Genomic DNA, 15,070 nt, shown 5'->3' on the forward strand with positions numbered 1-15,070 from the left:
GTGTGGCTGTGAGTGGATGTGACGCTGAGAGTGAGAGAATGTGACATGGTCGGGACCACTCGTGCTTATAGATGACTGGCTGTTGGGCTGGAATGCGGGTTAGGAACCAGAAATTCTGACCAACATGGGAAATTATGAGTTAATGATCTACTAACATAGGCAGTCATGAATAAGAGTTTCAACACTAAGGAAAATGCTTAAAGTTACTTGCTTTAAAGTTAAAGGCAAGTAAATGCTAACTCCTGTGAGGTGAAAAGAAATAACATTAATTAATATCTGAATATCAGAGACATATCTGAAATGTCATTTCAGTGGGGCTCTTCTCTTCCTCCCTTTGTTTCTGTCTCCTGCCCCTCGCAGGCAGAGTCCCTTCATTTCCCACACGTTTTTAGGAAACATTATGGAGCATGTACAGGCTTAGTGACTTTCACATGCGACTTCAATGATCTGAGGTAAATGGTAACCGTCTCAATACAGGTGGAAAGAAGATACCGAACCATCAAGTAAGAAGCTTCTGTTTTAAGGCGGAAAGATGGAAATTAAAAACAAAACAAAAAGCAGATGAAATTGCAATGAACTGTGAAGAACAAGCATAGCAAAATATTACACTCTGAATATGCCTTCCAACGAATCACTGCCACCAGAAACACCAAAAACGAACAGGTGTAGAGAATAAAATCAAACCTGAAAATTCACATTCATCAGATATCGAGACATTCAGCCAAAACTCTCACCAGAATTTAAAGTGGCCAAAATTTCATCAACTTAAAAAATAAAAAGCTTTAAAAACATACTTTAAAAATTAGACATGGTATGTTGACAAATAAACGAATAAGAGATATAAACAGCTATGAAAATACTTCAGTGCAAAGGCAATTTTAAGATTCCTAAAAAAATACATTACAAAGAATTTGTTAACTAAACATACAGAGAATCTGTCCCCCCTACAGGTATTACATTTATACCCATATTAGGTTCTTAAAAACGGTTGTAAAAATGTGCACACCATTGTTTGCAGGGTCTAGTGTGGATCAGAACAGCCAAGGGCTGCCACCACACACAGAACATGGGGAGTGTCAGGAAGACAGGATGGGACGGGTGGGTGTGGTGAGGACGACCCTCAGGATGGACAGGGCGCCAGACTTTCGTTACCTAGTCTTTGGTATGGTGTTCACACTTGCCCTCAATTCATCCCAACTACTCTGTGTTCACTGTTCTTACTGTGAATTTATCCCCTACATCAAATAAATACTTTAGGTGAAACATTATACGATCAAATTGTGAAATTTGAACTTCCAAAACTATGTAACATCCAGCATCTCAGAAGCAGACTTGGGTTCACTTACCAACGTCCCCCAACTCCACAGCGTGAGATCGGCCAGCGGACCAGGACCCTGCTTTTAGGTTAGTTTCCGGGTGACACTTTTCTAAAAAGGCATCAGTTTTAACGTTTCAAGTTTGAATCTCACACTGAAATGTCTTTCTTATGGACCATTAAGGCTATAATGTCAACTAGGTTATTCCCAGAAATAGAAACGCCAGTGCAGGAAAGTGACAGAACTTGAACTCAGCAGCCTCCTGATGGTCTACCCACTGGACAGCACGCACAAGGCAGAGGTCGAACAGAAAGCTCAGCGTGAGCTTTGGTCAGAGCTACCAGGGAGGTGGCAGCCTAGAGTGGCGATATTGCTTTTTAGAACCCACAGGCCATCTAGGGGGCAGACCCGCGCGGGCCTGTATAGATTTTGGAAGATGAACACTGCCCCTTGAGGCCACCTCTCCGTGAGGGCGCTGAAAGAGACCACCACCCTTCCCCTGGCCCCCACGAAATAAAGAGTAAACTGACACGCCTCACCCTTGGAGGCAAAGATAAATATCTCAAAACTGGTACTGGGAAAGCTTCAATGGACAGTACTGCCCATTCCTCCTAAGTGAGTACTCTTTTCCCTCTGAGGGAACGGGAAAGGGAGAGACATGGAAACACACAGAGTCCAAAACACAGGGGTCACATCTCCCTCAGAGAAACAAACTTTGAATCAGACGCAACCCTAAGAATCAGCTTCAGTATGTGGAGGGTTCTGAACAAAAGCAACAGCACAGCAGGCGACTCGGTGGGGGATGGATGCACGATCACTCCCGTGTCTGTGCCGCAAGCGAATATCAGAGGGCTCTGGAGGAGGAAGCGGCGGCCAGACCATCGGTTCCGCAAGGGAGAGTCACATCTGTGCTTACAGGACGGTGTGGGGGTGACTGCCTCCCGCTCAGAGCTGAGCCCATCTCCAAGCAGACGTCCTCCTCGGGCGATGCGTGTGGCGGAGATGCCGGAGGGCGCAGACAGAGACCCTGACCTGGGACGGATGTAGCAGGCCCTGTGCACGCCTTCTTTTTAGCAGCCCAACGAAATGCCCGAGGCCACCAGGCCTGTGGGAAATGACAATGCAGACTGCCAGCCTCCGCACTCCAGACGGGTCCTGTGCCCCTTCTTCCTCCTCTGGGGGCAGAGGACAAGCACCGGCGTGCGCGGCGTACACCCGCCTGCGGGTCTTAAAGGCTTGAACTGGTGATCTGTTCGCCACCTGCCTCCCTGCAGGGCTCATGGCAGCAGGGCTTCCCGCTGGGATGGTGACAGGTGTCCGAGACACAGACCATGGGAGGGAGGACCGAGCACTCCTTGCTCTCTGGGCACGTTAGCGTCACCTGTGTGGGGCAGATGGCCGAGGTGTGGGGGCTGTGCAGAGAGACAAAACGGCTGACTTCAAAGAGGTCCCGACTCTGGGTGGGCATGTCCTGTCGGGAAACAGAGAAGACAGAGTCAGGCCCCTCCGCAAGAATCCCACCCACGATGATCCGACGCAGTCACTGCATCGTCCTGGTCGGGGGCTCCCACTGCAGGACACCGGTCAGCCGGCGTCCATCCAGGTGAACCGCGGCAGAGGCAGCGGTGACCCTCGGTCTGGCTACGAACTCCCCTTGCTGTCCCATCGTTGGGGAAAGACAATGTTGATAAAGGCCCCAGGGACCAGGTCTGATTCCTTTAGTGTAAGAGTGCCACGCCACCCCTCAGAGACGGGGCCACGTCGTCCTGACCCGCCGGCTCGCTGGCTCCCGCCTACGCTTATCTCTAGTCACACAAATGGGGCCGTGCTGTTTCTTAACAGCCCAGGGAGACCTGCGACTCATCCTAGACACCTTCACATTGAGCAGGCAGGGAGTGAGGGGCAGCCAGCGAGGAGAAATCTATTTTAAAAAAATATATTTTTATTGATTTCATAGAGGAAGGGTGAGGGAGAGAGAGAGAGAGAAACATCAATGAGAGAGAATCACTGATCGGCTGCCTCCTGCACGCCCCACAGTGGGGATTGAGCCCACAACCCAGGCATGTGCCCTGACTGGGAATCGACCTCTGACCTCCTGGTTCACAGGTCGATGTTCAATCACTGAGTGCCGGCCGGGCGAGGAGAAATCTATTTTAAAGGAATGAGCATTCCCAGTGTGCCTGCTTTGGGGTAGAGGAGGGGGGTTGTCAAATCCGAAGAACCTAGCTCAGTGTGAACACGGCTGCGTTTCCTCTCCTTGTTTTTTGGGCCCAGACACAGCACCAGCTTCAGCTGACAGACAACAGTGCATTCGTGCCAGACCTGCCTGGGCTAACGTCCAGCACTCCTTTTTATTTCCAAAGAGGGCCTTTCCTGATTGACCTGTGAAGGGAAGCCGTTTCCACCACCAGGGACGAAGAATGAGATTGTTCTGGCACACCGAGCACCGAGCACACCACGCGGGGACCTCACGCAACTGCACGTGGAACCACGTTCACCACGGCGTGTGGATGTGGATGTGCATGTCGGGGATGTGTGCATATCCACATGTGTGTACACGACACTCAACCATATGCAGTCCAGCCACTCTCAGGCAGGGCACTTACCTGGGATAGAAATACACGTGTGTGTGTAAAAATGATTTCCTTTTTTTGTTTGTTTTAAATGAATCTTTGTTATCAAAACGGCACAGCACAGCAAAACTTTGGAGGAAAAACAGACAGTTTGAAAGAGCACAGCACACCCAGGGGGCCTGCCAGGCAGCATGGTGGACGTCGTTACCTATCCGTGGGCTAATCACGCCTCGGCCCCGGCAAGACGTCCGTCAGCAGTGGCCTGTCCGGGCTCAGCGCGGCATCGACCGCTGTTTTGGGTTTCGAGCTCTTCTGCAAGGCGAGGAAAGACACTGAGATGGCTGCCACACGGGGAACCAAGGGAGCTCTCCGGGCCGCTGAGGGCAGAATCCGGCCCTGCAGCTGGGGTGGGGGCCAGTGCCCACGAGGGCCGCTCACTAGGCCCCTCTGCGTGAATGGGGCATGTTGGATCCACCTGGAAGTCTGTGCAAAACCTGGGGCAGATGGGCACGGGGCTGTCAGTGTGGGCATTCCCAGGGGCTCTGCTGGGGGAAAGAGGTGGTCTTCCTAGCGGGAGGGAGCTGGTGCAGAGAGGATGGGCCATGCGGGAGAGCAGGGTCTCAGCTGAAGGGCCACCTGCCGGGCCTGCTCCCAACCCAGCAAAGGCCAGCCTCTGTCACGAGCACAGGAAATGCTTCCAGAACCCTGAAGCCAAAAATCCTGCCACACTCAGCTGAAGGCTTCTCAAGTGCCATTTACTAGACAGCTGCCCCCCTCCCAAGAAAAGAGCACCAAGGTTCCCTGAGGGGAGAACTGTGTGCCTGCCACCCTTGTCCTTCTGCCTGTCTTCCTGTCTGCCCCATCCTTCTGTCCTCCCATCTCTCCTTTTCCTTCTGATCCTCAGCCCTGTCTCTAGTCAAACAGAAGAGTCCTGCCCACGGCTAGGATCCTGAAAGCTCAGTGCTGCAGGTCAGCGGGGCTGGGAATATGAACACTAGGACTTTCCAGTCTGATCATATTAGTTTCTCAGTAATAGGAAGAAGATTTTAAAAAGTAAAGTACCACAGGTCTGAATTGCAGAATGTCTTCTGGGAAGGAGAAGAATGAGCTAAACAGGAGGTAGAGTTGTTGCCCTTTGAATTATATATAATTCAATTATATATAAAAATATAGGTAGCTATAGATAAATACATATATATATATATGTATTTATACACACACACATATATATGAAACCTGGTGCCTGCGATGTTTTACTTTTTAATAGAACAGGTTAAAAGAAAAACAATCCATCCATTTGAAGTACTGTATGTTCCATATGAGAACTAACCAAATGTTTATTCCTCCAAAGTTTTGCAACCATCTGGGTGGTTTTACAGCAACACCAGCCTCACCTCGTGTGTGCCAGGAGCGCGCTGGCTGCAGGAACGCTGTGTGAAGGTGTGGGTGTGGGGACACCTGTGGTCACACCCCGTGTGGCTAGCCACCACAGAGCACTCAGAGACAACCTGCTCCAAGCAGCCAGAGCCTGGCTTCTGCAAAGGTATAGAAGCGAATCAACTCTCACTAAACTGCAGTTAGAGCTCTCACTTTCAGCCCAGAGCTGGCATGACTGGATCGATTTCATCAGTGGCCCTGGGACTGATTAAAGTGTCCCAATAATTCCATCCTGAGCCCTTTCAGATATGTAAACAGCGACATGAGGCTAGGTAATTAATTCTAATTCTGATGGCACCAGATTAGGAAACTTCGATTGCCAATAACCATTTGAACTAAAAAAAAAAAAAAAAAAAAAAAAAAAAAAGTGCCATCTTGTTAGTTAAAAAATAGTGTTTAAAATGTATAGAGGAGGAGCTGTTATTTAAAGAAAAAAGGAGCCTTCCCTTGCTTTAGGCATTTTCCTATTTAAACATTTTCCTAAACTGCATTAGTAAACCATAAATACCAAATGTGTTTTCCAAGTAGCATTACTTTGGGGGAACACATGAATGTGGTATTTGGGTACACGGGCATACAGCTGGAAAACAGACACTAGTTAATGTGTTGTCCCTCAAATCTTGGCTCTGATAAAAGGCTTTGATCCAAGGCGACTGCCACAGAGAAATGCTGTGTGATGGGCTCTCCATGGCTGAGAAATAGGCTACTACAACCATTTAAAGCAAAGTAGAAGGCTTTTTCTAGAAACAATCAGATTAAAACAAAATTTTTAAAAATGAATTTGGTAGAACTTTTGACTCAAAACACATTTCTCCTGGCTTTGTCCACAGCCCAGATGGCTGGCCCGAGCACACTGCCCTGGGGAGGCCTCAGTTTCCCTGTCTGCAGAATGGATTTACGAGGTGAATGTGAGTGAGAAGGTCTTGCTACCCATCCTCTTTGGGCTGCGGAGAGAAGGACGGCACTGAGGAAACTTTGCTCACATCGGGGCTTGCGTGACTTAAGAAACTGCCACACCCACACCTTCATGTGTAGGAAGCACGAATTTAAGGCAGCACAGCCCGATGCGCTCGGCTGGGCCTGAGTGAAGACGCAGCCACCCCTGCAGGTGGGATAATACTTCCAATGGACGCTGAGAGAGAAACACTGGTTAGTGGTATTGATAGAAATCACAGTCCACATGACCTTCCCACATCCAGGTACGAGTCAGCCCTGTAATTCCTGGTGTGGTGGTGGTGATCACAGACATAGGAGCCGTGAACACCAGTGTGTTCGACAGCTCTTGCTATTAAAAGTCAGCCCTCTGTTGTCCTGTGACTATAAACTCAAACATGCAAAAAGACAGAAAGCATCACCTGTTCCGTCAGAAACTCAGGCTGCTGGAAGTCTGAGAAAGCATAAAGATGGTGGACTGCTCGACAGAAAGGCACTGGTTCTTAGCCTGGCAGTCCCGGGAGGTTCAGGAGGGGCCACGCACATCATTAGATAAGGTAGCAGTGTTATTTAGCCACAGAGGTCAGAGGACGGAAGGGAACGAGGAAAGGAAGAGAGAAACAAGAACAACGGTGAGTCTGATTAAATGCCAACAATATCCCACATACACCAATGCAGCGTGCTAAGCGACCAGACAATGTGGGCCACGCCCCTAACAGTCCTAGCCCCCCCGTGTCCGGGGACACTCGCTTGCTAGAAGGCCGTGTGGACCTCACTCCTGCTGTACTTCTCCTCCTTGCCAGCAAAGCCCTAAAAACATCCCTGTCCTATATCACTTGTTTAAAGGTGAAAACTCGAAACAATTCGTAGGGCAGTCAGACGTGCACACTCTCGCCGATCTCCTGAGTCTGTGTCAGCGCCGACTTTACAAACCTGGCAGGTACATACAGGAGGGAATCGCTAGGAACTGGTGCCGCTGGCTTCAACATTTTAAATGAACACCAGAGTTCTGGGAAAGCTCACCAACCCAGATCCCACTCCACTGCCGGGATCAGATGGGGTGGGAAAAAGGCAGTGCCAGACCACGTCCACGGCACCCCAGTGGGGGCTACCTGTTTTCCATCCCAAATGTGGGCCAACAGCACTCGGAGATCCAGACCACTGGGGCCATGTAAGCTTTCTGGAGTGCCTCACCACTGCTCCCAGAACCTATGACATGTCCTCTTCTGCCTTACAGCCGCCCTCCCTCCTTCACCTGCACAACCACCTGTGCTCTACGAGGAAGACATGCAACCTGCAGAAACAGCCTCAGCTGTGGCTTCCACCCTCTCACCAGGGCCCTTCCTTCTCCTTATTGAGGCTCTGCACCTCCATGGGCAAATCACAGGGATGAGGGGATGGGGGACATGCCCTCCCTGAAACTGCAGGGGTGAGGGGGTGGGGGATGTGACCTCCCTGAGACTGCAGGGGTGAGGGGGTGGGGGACGTGACCTCCCTGAGATTGCAGGGGTGAGGGGGTGGGGGATGTGACCTCCCTGAGACTGCAGGGGTGAGGGGGTGGGGGACGTGACCTCCCTGAGATTTTGCAGGGGTGGGATGGGGGAATGTGACCTCCCTGAGATTGCAGGGGTGAGGGGGTGGGTGATGTGACCTCCCTGAGATTGCAGGGGTGAGGAGGTGGGGGATGTGACCTCCCTGAGATTGTAGGGGTGAGGGGGGGATGTGACCTCCCTGAGATTACAGGGGTGAGGGGATGGGGAATGTGCCCTCCCTGAAATTGCAGGGGTGAGGGGATGGGGGTTGTGCCCTCCCTGAGATTGCAGGGGTGAGGAGGTGGGGGATGTGCCCTCCCTGAGAGCTCTTGGAAGGGCCAGCGTGGTTTTGGAAAGCTCTGAGTGACACCTTCTGGTGTCCTATGCCAGTTTGGTCACTTTGCATATCTCACTTCTTACCTGAATCCAGAATTCAGTTTATTGGCCTCAATTTGGGAATGTGGAAAATAAGTAGCCTGACTAACTACCAGAATTTCCCAGTGTAAATGCTAAAGTTTTGAGCCAAATTCACCATTCCTAAAAATAATGCAATTTTATTTTTAAAATAATGATTGATTTAAAAAAACTTTTTTAGATTTACATGAAATAATTGGTCTTTTGTATTGGCTTAATCTTTTTCCTATTTCAGCTGACTAGCTGCTTAGGTCTAAACATTGGTCATCTTGAATTTTACCTAAGTTAATGTTTAAAATCAACTACCATGAAATTTATTATAATACCTGTACTGATGACGCTTTCAACCCAAACCTTTCATGCTACCCTTGGTAATGACCATGTCCTGCTCTGAATCTGGGGACTGCAGCGCCCACGCCCCTGCGGGAGCAGCCGGGTACCTGGACTCTCTCTGTGGCGCTGGGCCACAGCTGCCTGCACAGGACTTTCTTGAGAACATCGGGAAGGAGGCTGATCGTGATGAGCAGGATGATGGCCAGCCAGGCAGGGCCACTGGATAACATCTGGATGAACACATAGTACATCCTTTGATAATTGAGGAATGGCCTGGAGCGTTGGGGGAAAGAAGAAAAACAACAGGATGGCAGGTCAGAAATCATCAGGAGAAACACTGAAATCCCGCTGTTTCCCCCACTGGCACAAAGAGCCCTTTGTCCTGGCAGCTTTAACTTCTGGCACCGATGGTCATTGGGCAAGCCACTGAACCTGCCTGCTTCGAATTAACCACAGACCCAATGGGATGGAGAACTTCCCCTATAACGCTGGGGTGTTCTGAATGGGAAAAGAGGAGGGGATTGTATGAAGTCATCCCAAAGGGAAAATAAGTCCCTGAAGTTCAGTTTCAGAATCACAAAAAGGATTTAAAAAGATTAAAATGGGTAATTTTTTTGGTATCTCAGAATCACAATGGCTATTGACATGAAGATTTACAAAGGTCCTGTTCATCAGAGCTCTAGTTAACTACCTAAAGCTTATGCCATAAAATTCTTTAAAATTGTCTATAAAAATACAGAGCATGAAATGGCTTCCCTGTCAGGCAAATCTATACCTCAAAGGAAATATCTATATTGGGCTCCATAAAAGAAGTTGAAGAGGGTGCAGCAATTGATATAATGCTGAACCTGATTTACAGTTTCATGATCCCTAAACCCCAAGGCCCAGGAGCCAGTCAGAGAAGTTTTCAGGATGAACTTTCCTCTTCCAGGGCTGCAGCTTTAACAACTTGGGAAAGTTCGCTAGTATTTCAGGGATTTTTTAAAGCTTGGCACAGGGTTGTTGGAAACCCACCCAAAACTTATCTAAGATTTCTCTATTTCCAGATCGCAAAGAACATGTAATGCATGGCTTTGGTCACGAGAGGGCAGTAATGTAATGAGAGGTTCAGCAAGGGCCAACATGGGGACAAGGTTGATCACAGAGGCTTCTCTACTTTCAGGGGCTGCCCCGTGTTTCTCAGGACCTGTGCTCAATATTGAAGTTGCAAAGTGGAGAGGATATTGCTTCTGGACTCACATCCAGCCAGGCCTAATCGAAAGAGGCACTCCCTCCCAGGTCATAGCCACTAGGACCTTCTCACTTACCTTCCCCTAGGCCCAGCCCTGCTCAGGAAATGCTCTGCTTTACGCGGAAGGTAGAAATGTACACAGGAGAATTATAAAACAATATGGTACCTCCATGACAGGAGAATGAATAAATGCTTAGGGGACGAGGTGGAACCGTCTGTGAGGTGATTCGAGGGAAGCATTGAAGAGGACAATGAACCACAGGGTTCTGAAGGATGAATAAGAGCTCAAGAGGAAGGCTAATTGGAAAGGGCATTTTTGGTGGTAGGAAGAGCATGGGCGAAGGTGTGCTTGTGACAGTACCAGAACACATGTCAAATGCAGCCACTTCTTGCCCTCATCAGGATTACTTTTCCAGCTGGACCAAGGCTCCTCTCCAGTCACAGTGGACTGGCCATGGCCCTGCCACAGTGCTTTTGCACATGCATCTCTCTTCCTTAGGGCTCTGTCTGGCGTCAGGCTGCCTCGGCCCAGTGGCGCTGCTCTCTCTGTCCATTTTATCACTTGCAATGTACGGAGAATGTGGTTGGGAGGAAGACAGAATGAGACATGTGCTGTCAAATACTCAGCCCATGCCTCATTCTAGGAAGCATTTAATAAGTGAGACCTGTTACGATGATGGTGATTTTCTCCCAGGTTCCAGTTTAAATAACAATTTTATGTGAGAAACCTTCTCTGACCTTCAGTGTGAAATAGGCCCCTTGCTATAGCATCCGGTTTGTTCCTCACTTGTCAAAACCCCGGTAAGTTATTATCCAGCATGTTGCCACCACTGAAAATGTGGGGCGCAAGGGGTAGGGACCATGCCTACCTCATTCCCGCCATGGCACAGTGCCTTGCACACAGCAGGCATTCAACAAATACTTGCACACAGGAATGAGGTTAAATGGAAAATGTGTTTTGAGGCCCCGATGAAAGATACTGCAGGACTACTAGTATAAAGGTAATAATGATTATATGCTACTTATAATTCTTACCAGATGATTCCTCCCCAGAGGAGGGAAAAGACAACGTAGAATAGCAGCGACCCCCAGATGACAAAGTGGTTTATCCAAGTCCAGTAGTGTGTATCTAATGCCAGCTGGAAGAAAAAAGGTGATGAGCAGTGGGATTATCTACATGTCACATGAGCCATGGCGAGGAAAGAGAGCCAGAAAATAATGAAACCAACCAACTAACCAACCAGTACCTTAATATACCTTAATTTTAGCCAAATGTCCACATGAAACTGCTCAAGGAAAACAAGCCCTTATTCTTCCAATGAAGATACAGAATGTGTGACGTCACGTCTTTGTAATCACAGCATTCCTAGTAACTCTCACCCGGATCCGGGGGAAACGCACTGGGAAGTGTTTCTCCAACAGCAGGGACTCGGCGGCGATCGCTTAAGGCACTGGCTATGTTACTACTAAGAAAATTACTTTTGGATTTTCTTTGTATCACTTTTTAAAACTCAGATTGATAGGTGTGGGGACTTCCATAATAATGTCCCATATAGAATTTGACTTTCAAAAGAGCTGGATTTTCCATAATGCATTGATTTCAGTTCAAGTGCATTTTTTATTATACTGGGGGGCAGGTGGGCTTGCCAATGAAAATAATTCGAATCCGAATCCTTTTACAAAGAAAAGGCTCACTGAGGGATGAGTGGGAAAGGTGAAAGGGATTGAGAAGTACAAATTGCCCGTTATACAAGTAGCCTTGGCTGTAAAGGACAGCATCGGGACTATAGGCAATCACATTGTAATAACTATGTTTGTTACGGGATGGGTATTAGACCTATGGGGGTGATCACTTCATAAGGTACATAAATGTCTAATCACTATGCTGTACTCCTGAAACTAATATAATATTGTATGTCCACTGTAACTAACACATAATTTAATAAAAAACAAATTAAAAAAAGAAAAGGCTCATTCCTGCATCTGCCTTCTGTATAATTCTGGAGGTCTGTGTACTGGATCGTGGGGTGAGCTGAGTCTACGTCTCACTCATTTGAATGGTGGTAAGAAGCCCCCTGACTGGGCCCAGGTGCTCATCTGGGCTGTGTGCTAGTGTGGATTGTAACTTGGAACAGATTTGTAGTTCAAAGACGGGGAGACCTACACACGCCGGGGTTAACCGTGGCCAGAAGAAGCAGCACCAACACGGGAGAATTTACCTTTAGTGTGACGGTAAACACCATCACAGTGAACACCAGCGTCCCAAAGGTCCAGTTTCCGAATATCTGTGGGGACAGAGTCCAGGCAGTCTTTTGTTAATACGCATTTCCCCCCTTTCACACTCAAACGAGAGTGTTTAGAGCATACATCTCATTGTTGTCCTGCGCCAACACTCCACACCCCCAAGATACAGGGACTAGGTCTTGTTACTACAAAGTGAAAGGAGATGGCAGTGAACACCCTGGGCGCTCACCCCCCGGCTCCCCAGTGCCATCCCGCAGGGCCAGGCAGTGACCGAGAGGTGGAAACAGCCCTTCCTACACTGACAGTCCTGTCACCCCGATACTGGCTCCCTCGGTGCTGTCAACACACATCAGTCCTAACGTCACAAACTGGGAGCAAGAAAAACACTGAAGAGCAGGTATTACATATGCATAATGCTAACTCTGGTTTTTCTGTTTCGAGTTTCATGTCGAAGCGACATTTACCCGATTACCCAGTTCTACGCCTTCTGCACGTTCAAGAATAAATCCAGTAGAGTTTCTGTCTATTCTCTTTCGGACTCAAGTCCAACACCTGCCTGCTTTGGAAGAAAAGCAAGCGCTGGAACATTTTGCCAGTAAGCAGCCAGTGAAAACCACGTCACGTATGTGCGACACATGGTTAGGATTTCCTCGGGAAAATCGCAGGAAAGGGAGAAATGAGGCAGACAAGACAGAGCTGCGTGAAGGCCCCCTGCAGCCAGTCTGATGGCCAGAACCACAGACATGTCAACAGTCCCTCAGAAGAGGCTGCCGAGAGGCGAGAGCAGGGAGCAGGGCTCCAGGCACCCGAGGACCCGGGCAGGCTGCCGGGGATGGTGTGGGATGGAAGCACTCACGGTCACATCATGAAAACAACACATTCCCACCTACAGACAAAGACACAAGCAAAATAAAACATCTGCTGCTGGAGACTTCTTCCCCTCAGGGGGCAATTCTAAGAGTAAGTTTCTTCCAGGTTTTCACACTAAGAACCTGCTGTGCCTGGTACTGCGAACCATGCCTCTGAGAAAACGTTGCTGTCCTTCTTTAACAGATTATAAAGCTTTATTTCACAACAAATTTAAAAAACTGGAATACAAATTTTCAACTACATGTGACTCCACTCAGGTGAATGTGTAGGCTACCCATCTTGTGATATATCTAGTGAGGTAAGAACACTGGTAGAATTCCAGAAGGAAAACTAAGTAACGTGTAAGGACTTGGTTGTAAACAGACTTCGTAAGGATCCTGCCCCCAATGAGCATCTCTTTACACTTTATCCTTTACTTCAGCACCATGAGCGAAACCGGGCTTCCGTCACTCGGAGCCACAATCACCAGTGGCTCTCAGTGGGGAGGGGGTGCGAGAATTCTGTCTCCAGGGGACACTTGCAGTGCCTGGAGACATTTTTGGCTGTCACCATGGGGGGGGGGAGTGGGGGGAGAGGTGCCACAGGCATCTAGCAGGCAGAGGCCAGGGGCCTGCTAATTGCACTGGGCAGCCCACAGCCAAGAGCTCTCTGGCCCCAGGTGGCAATTCATGGTCAGGCTGGGAAATCCTCAAAAATGTGTTCTCCCTTCAATGCTTAACTTCCGAGGCGGGAACATTTATAACTGAGTCTGGCTGCAGTTTGGCAGAGGACTACAACAATGATTGGCCAGCTGGGTGTTGGAGAGAAAGTGGCTCTGTTTTGTTTTCACTGGAGGCCGATGCTGTTGGCCAAAGTGAGGGGTGACCCTGCTGTAAGGCGAAGGGCGGCTTTGAATCCCATGCGGGCACCATGGGTGGGACCAGGCACACCCTGCCTGCTTGTTTTCCACCCCTGCTGGGCAGGAAACCTGGAACTCATTTTAAAGTGTTCAATAATAGCAAATTGTGGAAATGGAGTCGGCACAGAAGAGTGATAGGCTATCTCCAACAGCATCACAAATCAGGGACAAGCTTTCAGCCACTCAAGTGACTTCTTTATTTCTCTCTCTAGAGGGTAAGGGGGTACTTCTCTAGGGCACCGCCAGGTTTTCTTGTATTTGTGGATTATGGTGGACCTGGGATCTCAAATTAGGCATCCCGATGCCTAGTCCAGTAAAACACATGGGCCTCCGCTGTCATTTACAGGTGAATAGCAACAAAGCACAACTACCTTGAACCCAGAACTGAAAATTTGGTTGGAATCCTGGGCAATGCTGGGATCTGCTCCACCCTCACCTATGCTCTCTCGATACTTCTGGCTCTTTGGGATAGACAATCATGGTAACATCTCTAAATTCCTCTGAATTTTCTTATTTGTTTTAAGGAAGCCCTTAGGCTAACTGCTAATAGAAAACGTATTACTAAAATTGTTTGCCATTATTTCTATGGATTTTGTGGTGGGAGGTGGCATGGTTCACTGGGATACCAACCCTCTTTCTCAAAGAACTGTCTGGAGGGACCATCTTTTTTCAAGTTTCATTAGCTCCCATGCCCCCCAATAGCCTGATTTCCTAACTGCTATCTCCATTGAGAATGTCACTAACTTCATAGCCTCACTCAGATGATAATGAGAATTTCGTAGAATGTCTCTGGAGCCTGCCACTCCAACAGATCTACATTTAATCCCTTCTCCCACTTCTTCCTCTCTCTTCTGAAGATGGGTATTTTGCAGAAAATGTTCCTGCTTTTTAAAGCTCTAAGATCCAGACCAATTTAATTTTTATGCATACAAATATCCCACAACAAACCTGACTTGCATTTTTTTTTCAAGATCACAGCCTCAAGAAACACCTATTACATTTCCTTCATGCACAGATTCCGGATTGCTACCAAGTCTGCTGGCATAACTTGTCCTTGCTCCACTGGCTGGCGATGGCTCAAATTGCAGCTACCTGGATGTTTACTGACTTATATTATACCATGCTCTAAACTTTCAAGTGTTCACCTAAGAATACCCTGCTGTTCAACAATAATAATCATTGCCTTAGCATTCTCATTTGAGAAGTAATTATGGCTCATGACGTCTGTGCAGAAAATGCCCCTAAGTGAATTTCCCTTTTTCAAAAGTTATCCATGATTCTAGTGTTCT

General features: G+C 48.3%; 1 protein-coding gene across 2 annotated transcripts in view; it reads right to left on the reverse strand.

Annotated features, from left to right (window-relative positions):
* Nucleotides 1–2,544: 2,544 nt before the first annotated feature.
* ATP11A (ATPase, class VI, type 11A) overlaps nucleotides 2,545–15,070 on the reverse strand; it is an 84,099-nt gene continuing 71,573 nt past the window's right edge. The window contains exons 26-29 of one of the 2 annotated variants that reach the window (XM_005884444.2): nucleotides 11,989–12,054; nucleotides 10,805–10,908; nucleotides 8,646–8,811; nucleotides 2,545–2,787 (exon numbers count right to left, since the gene is read on the reverse strand). In XM_005884444.2, coding sequence (XP_005884506.1) covers nucleotides 2,545–2,787; nucleotides 8,646–8,811; nucleotides 10,805–10,908; nucleotides 11,989–12,054 — 579 coding nt within the window. Of the gene's footprint in view, nucleotides 2,788–6,689; nucleotides 6,768–8,645; nucleotides 8,812–10,804; nucleotides 10,909–11,988; nucleotides 12,055–15,070 lie in introns of those variants that run through there. The other variant, XM_014531947.1, reaches the window with a different exon arrangement.

This window comes from Myotis brandtii, unplaced genomic scaffold, assembly GCF_000412655.1.
Source record: "Myotis brandtii unplaced genomic scaffold, ASM41265v1 scaffold83, whole genome shotgun sequence".
NCBI classification, from domain to species: domain Eukaryota; kingdom Metazoa; phylum Chordata; class Mammalia; order Chiroptera; family Vespertilionidae; genus Myotis; species Myotis brandtii.